Source organism: Haemaphysalis longicornis, unplaced genomic scaffold (assembly GCF_048455015.1).
Source record: "Haemaphysalis longicornis isolate Haplotype H1 unplaced genomic scaffold, Haemaphysalis longicornis Haplotype H1 scaffold_8, whole genome shotgun sequence".
Classification (NCBI taxonomy): Eukaryota; Metazoa; Arthropoda; class Arachnida; order Ixodida; family Ixodidae; genus Haemaphysalis; species Haemaphysalis longicornis.
In genome coordinates this window covers 158,735,088-158,748,831 of record NW_027526445.1, presented here as the reverse complement: position 1 = coordinate 158,748,831, position 13,744 = coordinate 158,735,088, and the positions used below count along the sequence as shown (strand labels likewise).

The following is a 13,744-nucleotide window of genomic DNA, read 5'->3' as shown; positions in this document are numbered from 1 at the left end:
ATCTATAACTTCCTATACATTCAGGGTGCTTAGTTTCACCAGAAATGTGCTCAGTGCAGCCACACCACCACTCGTTAACAAAAACAAAAACGAACTCATAGATGGACACCATTGCTGGTGATAGCGATGTGGCTGGCCGCCGTTACACGAGGTGCAGGGACGGCTCGCCAAGCCAAAGCTACGGCCAATCCATATCTAGTTGAAATCACGCAAATGAGCTTTGCATCGTAGCAGCTGTGATTGCAGTTTTCCTTCTACTGTTCTTCCAAGTCAAAAGAAAACATAATGATTTCCTGTTCAGTCTTTAACATCATCGTATCTCAATCGCGAGCACTCCCTTTCCTCTCAGTCATCCTATTTCTATCGCCAGGGCTCCCTTACCAGCTAAGGTCGGGTGCAGGGGTTCCCAGTCAGAGGATAAGATAACAGGCGGGGCTCCTGCCACAAGCAAGAGGGGGGCTTCCCACTACCTTGCTGCTATCTGCAAGGGGCCAGCTCTCTAGATGTGTGTTGTTGTACAGCAGTGTGTTTTACGACAGCATTTGCGGGTACAAAACAGTTTGGTAACCACTGACAGATTTGTTATCCGAATAAACATGACGTAATTGAGTGTCATTCCTTCTTCCAAAGATTGCATTATTGCGGTCAGTGATGCGGATAACGTCCGGGAGTATTTTTCTTGCCCTTTTGTAGTGTGCTGGGGCAGATTTTGCCACAACGAATTTCCGCTTCAACGAAATTTTTTGCATGTCCCGTCAGTTTTGTCGTAGCAGGATTTGACTGTATATATAATATCATTATTAATTTACACATTGTGCCATGGTGAGCCATTGAAACACCCCATGTGATCCTTCAGCGCTATTGCTCCTGAGGCTGCATAAGCTCCCCCCTTCCCACCTTTTCATTTTCCTCACTATGAGTGAAATACAAACGGCCAATGCTGTGACATGTTCAGTGCTCCTGGCTACAGTAGGCCAGAACCACATCGTCTGATTCTTCCTTGCAATTCCCTCTTCCCCACCTGCAGACAGTGCAAGGTGTGGCAGCCATGGAAGAAAAGAGGGCCTGGGTCAAGTCTGTCAAGCCTCCAGGTACCCCAGTCTTGTCTCTCTCCCTTCTCGAGGCTGTCTTATCCACAAGATGTCAGATTTTATTTTGACAAATAATTAAAACTCGCGTGGTAAGGGTGGGCTGTGGAATTGTAACTTTGGCTATCCTAGAGTGTGAGTGCTTACAGGTGTCAAGGAAACTCAATGAATAGTTGGATGGAAACTTATCTACCTGGGCAACACACGTGATGGCAACTAAACACAGACACCAGCCGCAAAAGTTTACAAAAACCAGGACATTTTTCAGCCTCAGTACAAGCCTTGTTTCACAACCTTTCATGGTCGGTGTCAGTTTTTAATTGTTGCCAGCTGTCATTAACGAGAAAATACAGTCAGACCATTCAAAGAATCATCCTGCAATCATTTCAGCGATTGCAAACAACTGAAAGAAAAGTTACGTGGCAAGTTACAGAGGGTTGTCGTCGTAGCCTTTAAGTTAAACACATTTCTCAAGATTAAAAGAAAATCCAGATACTGTGCCTTTTTGCCCCACCAGCTCGGCTCCAAAACTCAGTTCCTTTTACTGGTCAAAATATTCTAAAAATGCAAAACGACGTAGGCACACCGGTAGCGATCCTCTGACACTCGCGCCGTTGCTCTCCCGTTGTCTGGCAGGCGTTCCAATGCAACCCAAGCGGCCCGCGCCTTTGGCTCCCGGCACAATGCCCAGGACCGCAAAGTCCTCACTCACTGCATCTCCTGACGGCTCACTCTCGTCACAAGAACACACCTCCATGCTGCAGGGCCCTACTCACGATGTGAGTGCCTCCCTACCACTCTCTGTTGTCAGTGTAGAAGCGCTGCTCTAGTCATAGCTGCCCATCAGTCATGAGGTAAATGCCCATAAACAAAGTGCTTGAGGATCATTGCAAAAGATGCCTCGTTCTCTTTTACTAACAGAATGAAGAGACCACTGTTTAGTCCATCACTAAGTTGGGAATAGGGAGACTGTTTTGAGAAAGGCGTTCAAAAAGAGCAGCAGCACTGTGGTTTCGTAGAGGTCCACGTTTAAAAAAGGGGTCATCGCAAGGTCTTAGTTGTATATAAGCACTTGCCTTCAAAATGCACGCTGTCAGCATCAGCTTGACGGGACAACTACGTACTGCGGAGCCTGTTTTCTGGGGGGTACCTTTTTGCGTTAGGTTATACAACTGTATGGAAAAACAAAAGCACGCATTAGGAGCCTGCACTTGTGCCCGAGATTGTGGAAGTGCAGAAAGCTGCTGCTGTACTTGAAGTAAAAGTTGTCGAAACAAGATCGCAGGCATTTTGGGGGAGGGGGGGGGGGGGGGGGGGGGGATTGCATATTATTATAATTGATTGATTATTGATCGGGCTTATTGACTGCATAAATTGGTTTAACAGTTTTTGTTCAGAGTGGGCTTTATGTGCAGATGTAAAATTCAGTGCCGTGCCTGCATTAATCAAGTTAACTAGTAACGTTATATGCCTGAGAGCTTGTTCCTTGCTGTGTTTCCACATAGGCAGGTGGCCTGTACATTTGACAGCATTTTGTTACTACCAGCTGTACATTTAATTAAAATGGCTGCAGTTAAAAGTTTCAAGTTCATTGCAACAGTTTTCGGTGGCCTGAATGCCACATGCACTTGAATTTGTTATCAGGAATAGGAAACTTGGCAAATGACTCGTTAAAGTACTAACCGCCTTGTTAACAGCTCCGACTGCCACCAGTCAAATGCTGTGCCAGAACTTGCTGTAATCCCATACAGCTCTCCGAATAGTCTCTTTAGCAATAGGAAAGATATCACTGACCCATATGGTGATATGCTCATGCCCAGTTTATAGAAACCACTTCACTCAAATTGCACACTTCAAGACTGAAAAGTATGTCTTTTATTTGTTTGTTTAAGGATTGGTATGTATGAAAAATGATTTTGCCTTTCTGTTTCCGGTGGGGCGTCTTTGTTTCCAAATTCATCTCGGTTCTTCTCTTTACCGGAGTTGCATGGCATGCCGAGGTGGCTGGGTTATTTCGCTGCATATAAGGACGGTATTTTGGTCTAAAGTTGTCATCGACTGTGCACGCATTGGTACCACAATGGCGTTTAGAGTTAGCTCAGCAATTAATGCGAACATGCGAAAAAGTTGTGTCATGGGGGTGGCCATGAAAGCTTGGCTTTTTTTTTTTTTTCTTTCTGCAGTCAGAATTTTATCTCAATTCAGCGAGGTGGCTTTCTTTATTCCTCTAACATAAATGTGCACACAAATTACACTTGTGAGGACCTAAGCAGTGGTGGGTTGTCATCCTTGCTGGGTCACTGGCTACGCTAGGAATGAAGTGTTTATAATTGGAATGTTAATGTCCAGGCATTTGGCTAGGCTGGCTGGTTCAGTGAGCATCCAGCAGCTTCAAATGGCCTGCCCTTGAAGTGTGTACGAATGAGTTTTAAACCTTTTCTATGCGTGTTTAAAACAAAGGTTGCCTGCTGGATGACTCTACGAAGAGGCTACTAGTTTGAGTAAACTTGCAACAAAAACTGCGTTGTCGCGCTGTGTACCTTAACGCCATTTGGAATTTGTTCTGCGGAAAGTGGCTCGAAGAACTTGAGTGTAAAGTAAATCTGCCAACACCTGGTCATTGGTGTGAGTAAGAAAAAATAAGTTTTGTTTAACATGACTGTTTGTAATGCCAAAATTTCCATCCGACCATAACAAAAAGTGGTCGACCAAACTCGTCCAACAAAAACTGCACTAAACTTGACTACACTTGCTTTCGTTGTATCAGGCTAAAGCTTTGAACAAAGTCATTTCAAAAAAGGACAATCAAAGGGGAAAGCTGTGCAAGTTAGTTACTAACCAAGCAATTCATTGTACATACAAACAAAAACTAAACTGAACTCAGGAAAAAGAAACGAGAAAGCACATGTTTCCTCGCTTGTTTCACTTCATGTAGTCTAACATTCAACAGTACAATGAATTCCTTGCTTTGTAAAAAGACTGAACGAATGCCAGTGTGAGAATAACTAGAACACTCGATTAGAAATTACTTCACAACAAATTTGAGGGAATCTGTGCGTTTTAAAAAAATTGCTCACATTGTGTGTTGTGTGTGTATGGTTGTTACTCAACTCCCAACATAATTTTTTTTTTTGTTCATTCGGTGTGACGCGATCAACTACAACAGCAGGACTCGAGAGGAGGGCAGCAGCAGCAGCAGCAGCAACCAAGTCCGCGACACTCGATCGCTTCCAACAACAGCTCGAACCTGAGCAGCCCACCGAGCCCCGTCGACTTGGGCCTGAGCCTGGAAGACACACGCGACCAGTTCTCTTCGAGCTACGAGTCACAGAGCTAAGGAGGAGGCCCGGCCAGTGTCTTCATTCGGGCTGACCCACCTCCCCGCATCCAACATCGCTGGTTTTGCAAATGTCTACGCCCTCCTGCGGTGCTAGGAAGAAAAAAAAGGGCAGGGATAAGTCACGTGACAAAAAACACCGCGACAGAGGCTTTAGATACAGTGTTGCGAGATCGGTGCGCATCGCTGCTGCAAGGCGTTTTTCGTTTCCTTTTCCTGAACATTCGCGGGCCTTCGATGATTGCGGAGGCATTCGTACGCACGGGTTGGAGTAGTGGTGCTGATAGCAAGTGCAGAACTTTTTTTTTGCCAATGTGAGTTAAGATGTCTGTTGTACAGTTGCTTGCGAGTCCCCTCCGTGCGTTCTTTGATAAAGACGCATGCTGCAAACCGATGCGTCACAATTATCCGACGGTGTGCGTCACAAGTATTTGTTAGTAGTGGAAAAGAAAAAAAGATAAGCAGAGAAAGAATGGAATCGCCTCCGAGCTATTGGATAGCCTGAGAGCAGAACGCCTTGAGAGGCTGTTTGTGGTTCACATAACTGAAACTGTGATGAACCAATTTCAGACGCTCAAAGCTAGCCACCCTGCCTGCTTACTTGCGCTTGATTTTAATTGTTCTTCGTTTTCTTTTCGAGCAGGTAGCTGGTTGCAGGGAAAAACCTGTCCAGTCTTTCAGGATTGTGTTCACCTCATTTTCTTTTAAGCAAGGGTTTCTCACCCGAAGCAGAAATGTATTTCGTATGTCGTACGTTGGGCAGGTATTCTTGTACAAATGAACTCTGTACGAAGCAGCATTATGCAGCCTGCTTTTTTTTTTTCTTTTTCTTTTTGTGTGGCATCTGTGTACGAGAGTTTGAGCAGGTAATGCGGCAGGGAAAAAGTTATGATAGCATTTCCTTTGCTTCACTCCGAGTGTGAATAGGCCTGTCGATGCAAAAAAAGAAAAAAAAAAGGAGAGATCTTACTTTCTTCTTCTTTTTTGCGCAAACAGTGAAAAGTGACTTGATTCACTTGCTCCTCCTAGTCACCCCGAGCGATCTTGGATGACCCGTGCAACAACACTCTGGGAGCTTGCGTGAAAGATCTTAACGGCGAATCAGAGAGGAGCACACAGAACGGACTGCCGTGTGACTCAACGTGTTCTTGAGCATACGTGTTCTTGAGACGGATATTTGGTCGTTTCATCTGGCGACGCACGAACACAATGATGATAATGTTCCTGGCTCGCGGATGCCTCCTGTGGCTTCGAAAGTCTTGCCATGTGTGAAAAAGGGGCAGTGCAGAAGTGAAAATGTTTTTTCCACCAATTTTTTATTCCCCCAATTTTTTTCAAGAACAGATCAGTTGCCCCCCTTTCAGCCACCCAATCCACTATTTTTTTCTTTTACAACATCTGCCTCGTTTGAACAATTGACAGCCTATACCACCAATATTCTTAAATCCTAGAGTTTCAAAATTTGTTTGCGTAGATAGCTGTCACGCCTGGGGGGAAAAAAAACTTAAGCTGACACAAAGTGTTGCGTAGGATGTCATGTTTTCGTTCTCCTTTTTTTTCTTAGGTCAAATACCGTGATTGGTTTGAACTAAAAGCTACCTTGCAGCTTAGCTGACAGCTTCACGTTTCGTTGCTTCATTTTTATGGTTAAAGCGCAATACCGCCAAGCGTTTGTGTTTAGTCGAAGCACCGCTGGCAGACGGCATTTAAATGGGATGCCACAAGGGGTCAATGCGAGCGCAAAGCAAGCGGGGATGGGTACCCACTTTCGTGTAAAACTTTGATGAACTTCAGATGGGAAGTTCCAGGTTGCATAGCACGTGATGTGGTCCAATTCGTTAATAGTGAACATTGCTTGTCGCCACTATAGAGAAGAGTCTGAAAAGCCCAGTGCTTACTTCAATTAAAGGAATAGTGCTTGTACTGGTGCACTGCCGATGAGCAAGTAAGGAAGAGAAAAAAACTAGTGCTACGTTTGGTACATCTAAAACGACACTGTATCATCGCTTTGTGAGGTCACTGCACGTGAAGTGCTAAGGTGTTTGTCAAATACGACGCGAGTGCTGCTATTACTGCGAAAATGTGTCGGTCAGTGACACGCAGGTGTCGAAATTCCATTTGCGAAGGACGATGCAGTCAAGCCGCTTATAACAATGCCGGTTGTTGCTAAGGGTTGGATGCGCAGTCCAGCAAACGACTTCACATTGTAAATGCGTCATTTGTTGTGCTGTGACCAATTCTTCTGCATACCTGCTCTGCCGCCGTGGCCTACACCACAACTAATTTCCAAATTCGCCACTATTCGGCATTTATCAATAAATGAAAAAAAAAAAATTCAACCCCTAGCAATATATTGAAGGTAACGTCACTGTGGCCCTGCTTGTTTTGTCTACTGTTCTTGTGGCAGAGTCAATAACTTAATACAATGCTGTTATGCCATGTTCTTGGTTACGCTGCAAACATTTCAGACCTTATTCGTGAGGAGGTAGAGATACCGCATACAATATTGTAGAATAGATTAATGGGTTACAGCAACGATGAGAGCACCATTTTCAGAGTGTAACTTCGCCGGCCGTGTAGCGTCACTGAAGCAGTTATGCAGTTACAGGGTATTTCTGTGTTGTATAACTATCGAGTCTGACGAGAATGGGCCTACTTGAATGCAAGGAAATGTAATGTTGGCTTCTGCGGTAAATCTGAGACCGCCAGCCCTTTTTTCCCCATGATTTTTTAGTGTTGCGTGGGTGAGGGACTGCTTCGTTAAGGAGCATTCCATACATACACAGTTGAGAGAGAGTTAGTAGATCGCTTTTTGCAACGCAAACAAAGCTAATAAGAGTGATAATCCTTCAGTTTTAGGCACTAAATGTTGTAACGTGCATTTACAACTACAACGTAATGAAATGGTTCGAGGCTTTGAAGCTTTGCAATTTTTTTTTATGTAGCAAGTTTACAAGAGTCACTGCTTGTAACCGCGGCATTTCTGCGGCATTGTGACATTGTTGGGAATGAGTTTGAAGCGCATCATGATTGGACCTGTCTACCCAAATATTGAATATCAAGTTTTGCAGTAGTAGATGCTGCTGCTTTCTCCTATCACTGCAAGAGACAGAAAGTATGAGATGTGAAGTTCTTTTTTTGTTGTTGTTGTTATGCAGTGTTTGAGGAAAGTATACCTGTATAATTCTTTTAGTAGTTACTTTGTACAATTTTTGCCCGGTATATATGATCGTGTGCCACTAATTTGCCCGGCTCTTTTGTAAATACTATGCTTAGCACTGTATTGTATATTGTGTAAATCAAAGACAGAGAGGTGCCAGTCTTTTTTTTTTTTTTTTTCCTCCTGTGCTTGCACCGTGACTGTGGGGCACTAATAGTCCTCTATTGCAAAAATTAATTATTAAATCTCGACTATCACTGCATTTTTAATGTCCTATAATATATATGTATACATTGTGCCTGCATATCCCCATCCTTGCTGTTTGAAAAGGCCCATCTCTCTTTGGTCAGGCTAAGGCAAAATTACACAGTTACTAGCCTCTAAGCGCTGAGGTTGCTAATCAAAGGGCTGTCAGTAATCACCGACTGCGATGTCATTTTCAGGAACTCTTACAATTGCACCTTAGGTTAGAGAAGACTGATGTCAGGATTGTGCGCTCATTAAAACAGAAGGTATGAAAAAAATAACAAGATGTTTAGTTTATCTTCACGCCACAAGGTTAGAAAATGAAAATATTTTTGCGCCTCGAAAAATGAGAATAACTTGCTTAGTTCAGAAACAGCTTAAAAGAAGAAAGAAAAATCTGTTTTAGGAATTGGGTCAGCAAGTAAATTGTCTATTTCAGGCACTGCGTATCCAAACAGCGTTGGAAAAGAACACCTCTTTGCAGTATTAGGCTGTTAGCCGCGAATGTTCTCTCGTCGACGGTTGCTGTTGTCAGGGCTACGGTACGGGTCGTAGTAACGTAGAATTAATATGCCAGCTTTGGCCAAGTAATTATTTGAGCTTTTGACTCTTTATAGGAGCTTTTGCTATCATATTTGAAGGCTCCGACTGCTTGCGAAACAGTGTTCCGTTCTAGGACAATCGACAGGCTCTCAGCGGTCAACGTATAGCAACAGGCACCAGTATAGCTATCGTTGAAGTGTACCTCGGTGCTGCTATATAAAAGAACACGTGTATAGGTTTGCAAAAGAGTTTTATATTTATTTCGAGACCCTGACCTCCTCTTCTGGAGGGTGCAGTGTACGACGCCGCGATGAGAAGCTCGCTTGTCAAGTATTCTGTATGTAAATGTAGGCTCGCTTTTTTAGACAAAGGACGTGGCGTGTACATGGTGGCGCTTTTTTTTGCCGCGTTAAAAAAAGGGCCTGTGTTTGAATCCTTTATTTTTACATAGTACAAAATATGTGAGCGCATTGTTGCAGCGGGTGCTACGACGCAACGTATACACGAACGGAACTATATACCTGGAGAGTGGAGGGAGTCGTTCAATCACGAGACTCGCGGGATCTTTTTGGCAAACGTACTATCCGATTACGTGTGTCTGTGCATGTGTGTGCAGTGTGTATTTCCCCGGCTTCGCGAGTGCGTGAGGCTGAGAGGACTCAAACTGACTGCAGTTGACTCAGTGGACAACCCAGCGTTCTCTCTCTCTCTCTCTCTCTCTCTCTCTTTGTCTTCTCTCCGCTCTTGCCTTTTATGCCCCCTTGTGCGTCTGCATTTCTGCGAAGACTCCTCGACCTCGGAAGATGCTGCTGCCTGCATGGGGATCGCATTGCTGCCTGCTTTGTCGGTAGAAATTGCCAATTTCACAAACATTATGCGTGTGTACATAAGTGTAAAACATATGATGAGAGTAGTAAAAAAACCAAGTATGGTTCTCTTTTTTAATGTGTCTGTCTGTGTGCATTCATTTGCTGTAAATGCGCTGTTCTTCCCTTTTCACTGTGGAACACCCAGTATTCGTGTGGATGATGTGCCCAGATGTTGTCATGAGCCTATGTTTAGTGTTATTTTGATGTCAGGCCTACATTTCAGCCACCACATCTTTTTGGGGTGTTCCAATTTTGATGTATCAGAAAGACACCAGATGACATCACAACCTTCGCAGTGGATGAGATTACATTAGGCTGGTTGCGGTGTACTGCCAAGATATAGTACACTAGGCACCGAGAATGAGGGGAACACCCAATACTAACCGAGGGTTGTTGTTTTGCAAGTTAGCGGGAGCCTTATCATCAAAGTCATAGCATCGATTACATCAATGGAAAAGGAACTGTAATCAGACCTGGAGGACAGGAAATGTGCAGATAACTATCTACATTGTGGATAACTCGATTCTTTCCTTACCTTTGTTGCGCACGTGACAGTGTTCAGGAAAAATTAAGGCCGTTCCACTCAATGTGAAAGCTGTCGGAAGTGCAGAGCAGTGATTCGTCTTAAAGGCCAACTGCACTCAAATTTCACCCTGGCTAAATGCTTTTGAAATGTGTAGTAGGTACCATGAGAACTACTGCGACGCGACCGGTAGCTCTGTGCAATGCGTGGTTATTCAGTTTCAGGCACTCAAAATAACGCCCTTGCAGACGACAAAGCACCTGCCGGCGTGTCGCGCAAACAGCCATTTAGCGGAAGTGACATGCCAGCCGTCCAGGCCGATCGGCCTGCCTCGCAGCGGGAGAATCCAGGAAACTCGCATTTTGCGCCGCCGGTACGCCTGGCTTTCATGGCTCCGAAGAGGCTTCGTTAACCGTACGCTTCTCTCCTTTTCGAGTGTCGTCGCGACATCATGCCTACACAGTGTGCTGTGGTCGGAGCGCACGAATAGTGTCGTGCTTGCGGGACAAGCGCTCGCTTTTCCGCGCGCCTCCCACACCCCCCACACGCGCGCGCTCACACTCTCCTCCTGGCTGGCCGAGCCTGCCGCGTCGGCTGGTCCGCACAGCTCGCGCCGTCTGGCCGCTTGCGCCGACGGCTGATACGTCACTTCCGCCTGCCCGTAATGGCCGCGTTTTGCCCAGTTTCGTTTTCAAAATTGTTGATTTTTGCTGGTCGCTTGCGGCATAATTACGCACATTTTAGGCGTCATACTTTGTACATCGCGGTCTTTTTAGTCATACTATGCAGGAGCAGTGATTTCGCGCGGTCGAAATTTTGAGTGCAGTTGGCCTTTAATGTGCTGTAGCGCCGTTATCCGCTCACTGCTGTCACTTTCTGTCAAATAATTACTTGAGGTGCATCATCTCAAATGCACCTGTAGTTTTGTTGGCGCTAAACAACGGGGAGATTTATGACTAACACCAGCGGTTCAGGAGTTCCAAACGGTTATGATTATTGGTGGTGAGATGTTTGAGTGGCGCCCCCTGGCTCTGACGTCAGCTTAGGGACTCGCGCAGCTGTTGTCTGCTACACTTGCGCTGCTGCCACACTCACGCCGCTGTGGTCCACTTGTGAGGGGCAGAAAAGCCTAAGCTAAATATCGCATGCTCTGATCTTTTAGTGCATCAAAAAGTGTATTTCCAGTAATTCAGTTATTTTTCCAGCTTCTGACAACTCTTAATAACTTCAAGCTGTATACCGCACAAGTTAGCAACGAACGAGGAGAGAGAGACCAACTTTCTTCAGAGCATCGGTCAGATAATCGCATGTAGCTCGTCCTTTCTAGCTTATTTGCGAGGTTCAGGGCTCAGAACTCCTCGATAAGTATGCAAAATGCGTAGGCTCCCCCAAGTATTTTCGAGATTTTCTTGTGAAGAATCTACGGTGTAATGCTATACGCACCAAGCAGCGCGTCCCTACACGCGCATCGCAAAGCAGGAAACAAAGCGGTTGACTTCTATTCATTTCGTTGTTGTTGACTTGTATCAGGTGAATGTTTTTTCTATGCCCAATGCATTAATTTTTCTGCACCGCCACACACGTTTTATTAGGAAGTTTGGGAATGTTTGAGAGGCGCACATAGTTCGTGTGGCTATTTTCTTCAGGCTGTAAGGCATACACTAAATTCTTAAAAAATTGGCTTTCGGTATGGCTGCGTACAAGAAGGTGCATATTTGCAGCGTGCGTTTATTCACATGCAAATGCAATGAGGTTTATGCTACGCCACCGCGAAACGACGCAGACGACGTTGTCCAGAGTACTCGAAGGGGACTTTTCCGCCCCGAATTTCTATCGTAACTAACGAACCGAATCTCAACCGGAACAGATATGACATGATTACGGTGTTGAAGGCTTCATAAACTCGCTAACTAATGCAATAAATAGTGTACGTGCAATGTCATGCGTATATTACAAGAACCAAAACCGATGAATATTTCCAAGCGGCTCTTTATTGCTTGCCAACTGTTCCAGGCGTAAAGAACAAATCCTGGCCTACTCGGGGTAATGATGTTTCACGAACTGAAGAAAATTACTCTCTGTCTTAGACTGAGGAACCCGCCCACTAACCAGCTCGATTTTACTGCTAAAGTTTTCTCCTCCGCTGCCTCCTCCTCGTACTCGAGTGCAGTGTTACTATAACGCATATCTGAATATTGGGAAGGCATGGCTGTTGGAAATGTACAGAAATGTCCCTCAAGGCCTCAAGAAACATATTGTTACTGTATTTTTACCGCACACGTTACCTGTTTTGCTCAATAAGCCTCCATACTGGTTAGAAGCCTGCACCAGCATGCGCCTATACACACCGTAGGTTATTTGGAACTCAACTTACATTTTTCGCGCCCCATAATGCATGTTGGCACACTTCCATGCTATGCCAACGTAAAGTGATGTGACACAATACTTTCGAGCGTTCGGCAAGGTTGCAAAAACTGTTTTACCTTGCATACGATTACCAGGAATCGTAGTGCCTTCTGCCAAAGCTGAGAGCCCCGAAGGCCTGGAATTTGTTTTGGTCTTGCCTTTTCGCTGTTGTCGGTTTTTAGACTCTGTATGTTCCCTTTGTTCGAAAGAGTTCTGAATACAGAAGCTGACGCCTGGCTCCGACTCTCCGCACAGGACTGGCTTCGCAGGAATGGGGCCGCGCCGGCAATGTTTCTTCCGAAGTGGTGTCGAAAACTGTACTGTAAATCACGCCTTGAGCTAGTGTTTGCGATTTTAAGTATTTTATTATAATAAAAAGTTGCGCATACACAAAATGTGGTGTAGACAAAAGTAAACCGAGCACAAAGAAACAGCAGGGAGAGCGAGCCCGAATGAAGCAAACGACAAGTGCGAGAATCTTTAAGTTGATGTCACGAAGACGCCCTTCGCAGCGCCGCCCGTGGTCGCGCTCACCGCCAATATCAACTGCTTGTTTTTCGAATCCCCTGTTTGGGTCCATAACACCGCTAGGCTCTACTTGGGTCCGTTATCTCGCTGCGCCGCCTGGTTCCGGCAGTTGCTAGACACTGACAGCGAGCGAGCTGCGACTACGAGGCGAGCCCCTTAGGGACTCTGCAGTTTAAACAGTGCTAACAAAGTGTCTTAACAATAGAAACTTGCTTAGAACTGTGCGGCCCCCTGGTGGAAAAGAATTGCCATGCTGCGTGGTTGGCAGCAAAGCCCATCTACACACGCCATCTAAGTCGCCATTTGTTTAGCTTCGGGGTATCTAGAAGCAACCAAAGGGTGGCTACATCCAAAAAAAGAAATGCCATATGGGGGATTTAGATATGTAGAACGGCCCAAAACGAGACCAGCGAGTACACAGGAGTGTGTGGGAGAGTTGAAAAGCAGGGGCTCAAACAAGTAAATTAATTGTTCTGATGGGGCTTTAGGCTTTAGGGGCTTAAACGGAAGGAGAAAGTGTTCGGTGGTGGAGGGTAGGTGGATAGGTTCTGGTTTATTCTGTGGAGAGATTGGAAGCCAATATACACCCAGCACCGAATGAAGGGTCATGAACCCAGCTGAAAAGTCACACCTTTAATTGCTCGTGATCACTCTAACGCTAGAGCTACGGCACTAACTCCAGACCTCACTGAACAAGCCACGCCGGTGAAGCAAATGGTGACAAGTGCCCGATAGGTATCTGTATGCATAGTCACATGATCACCTGTTCCCTGTCTTCCTTCAAGGAAACACCAGCGCAACTGCCTTGCACCGAATTTCCTTTTAGGTGCTTTGGCAGTGATTGGGAGTTACCATCCAATGGGTTCACTAAGCACATCATTTGTGAAGGCACACTCAAACTGACAGAAGCCTAAATGCCTACAGTACACACAACAGCACATTTTATGGATATGAGGATATACAAAGCAATGTGCCGTGTAATTGGACATTTGATGGAAGAACACCTCATCTTGGCAATTCGCAGTTGTAAGAAAGACAGACGTG

General features: G+C 45.2%; 1 protein-coding gene across 4 annotated transcripts in view; it reads left to right on the top strand.

The window, feature by feature from the left end:
- Gek (serine/threonine-protein kinase gek) overlaps positions 1 to 9,319 on the top strand; it is a 103,663-nt gene extending 94,344 nt beyond the window's left edge. For 2 of the 4 annotated variants that reach the window (XM_077680667.1, XM_077680665.1), the window contains exons 41-43: positions 1,028 to 1,091; positions 1,725 to 1,867; positions 4,258 to 9,319. In XM_077680667.1, the coding sequence (XP_077536793.1) occupies positions 1,028 to 1,091; positions 1,725 to 1,867; positions 4,258 to 4,425 (375 nt within the window). In that variant the 3' untranslated portion in view covers positions 4,426 to 9,319. Of the gene's footprint in view, positions 1 to 1,027; positions 1,092 to 1,724; positions 1,868 to 4,254 lie in introns of all 4 variants that reach the window. The other 2 variants (XM_077680666.1, XM_077680664.1) reach the window with 1 other exon arrangement.
- Positions 9,320 to 13,744: the final 4,425 nt, after the last annotated feature.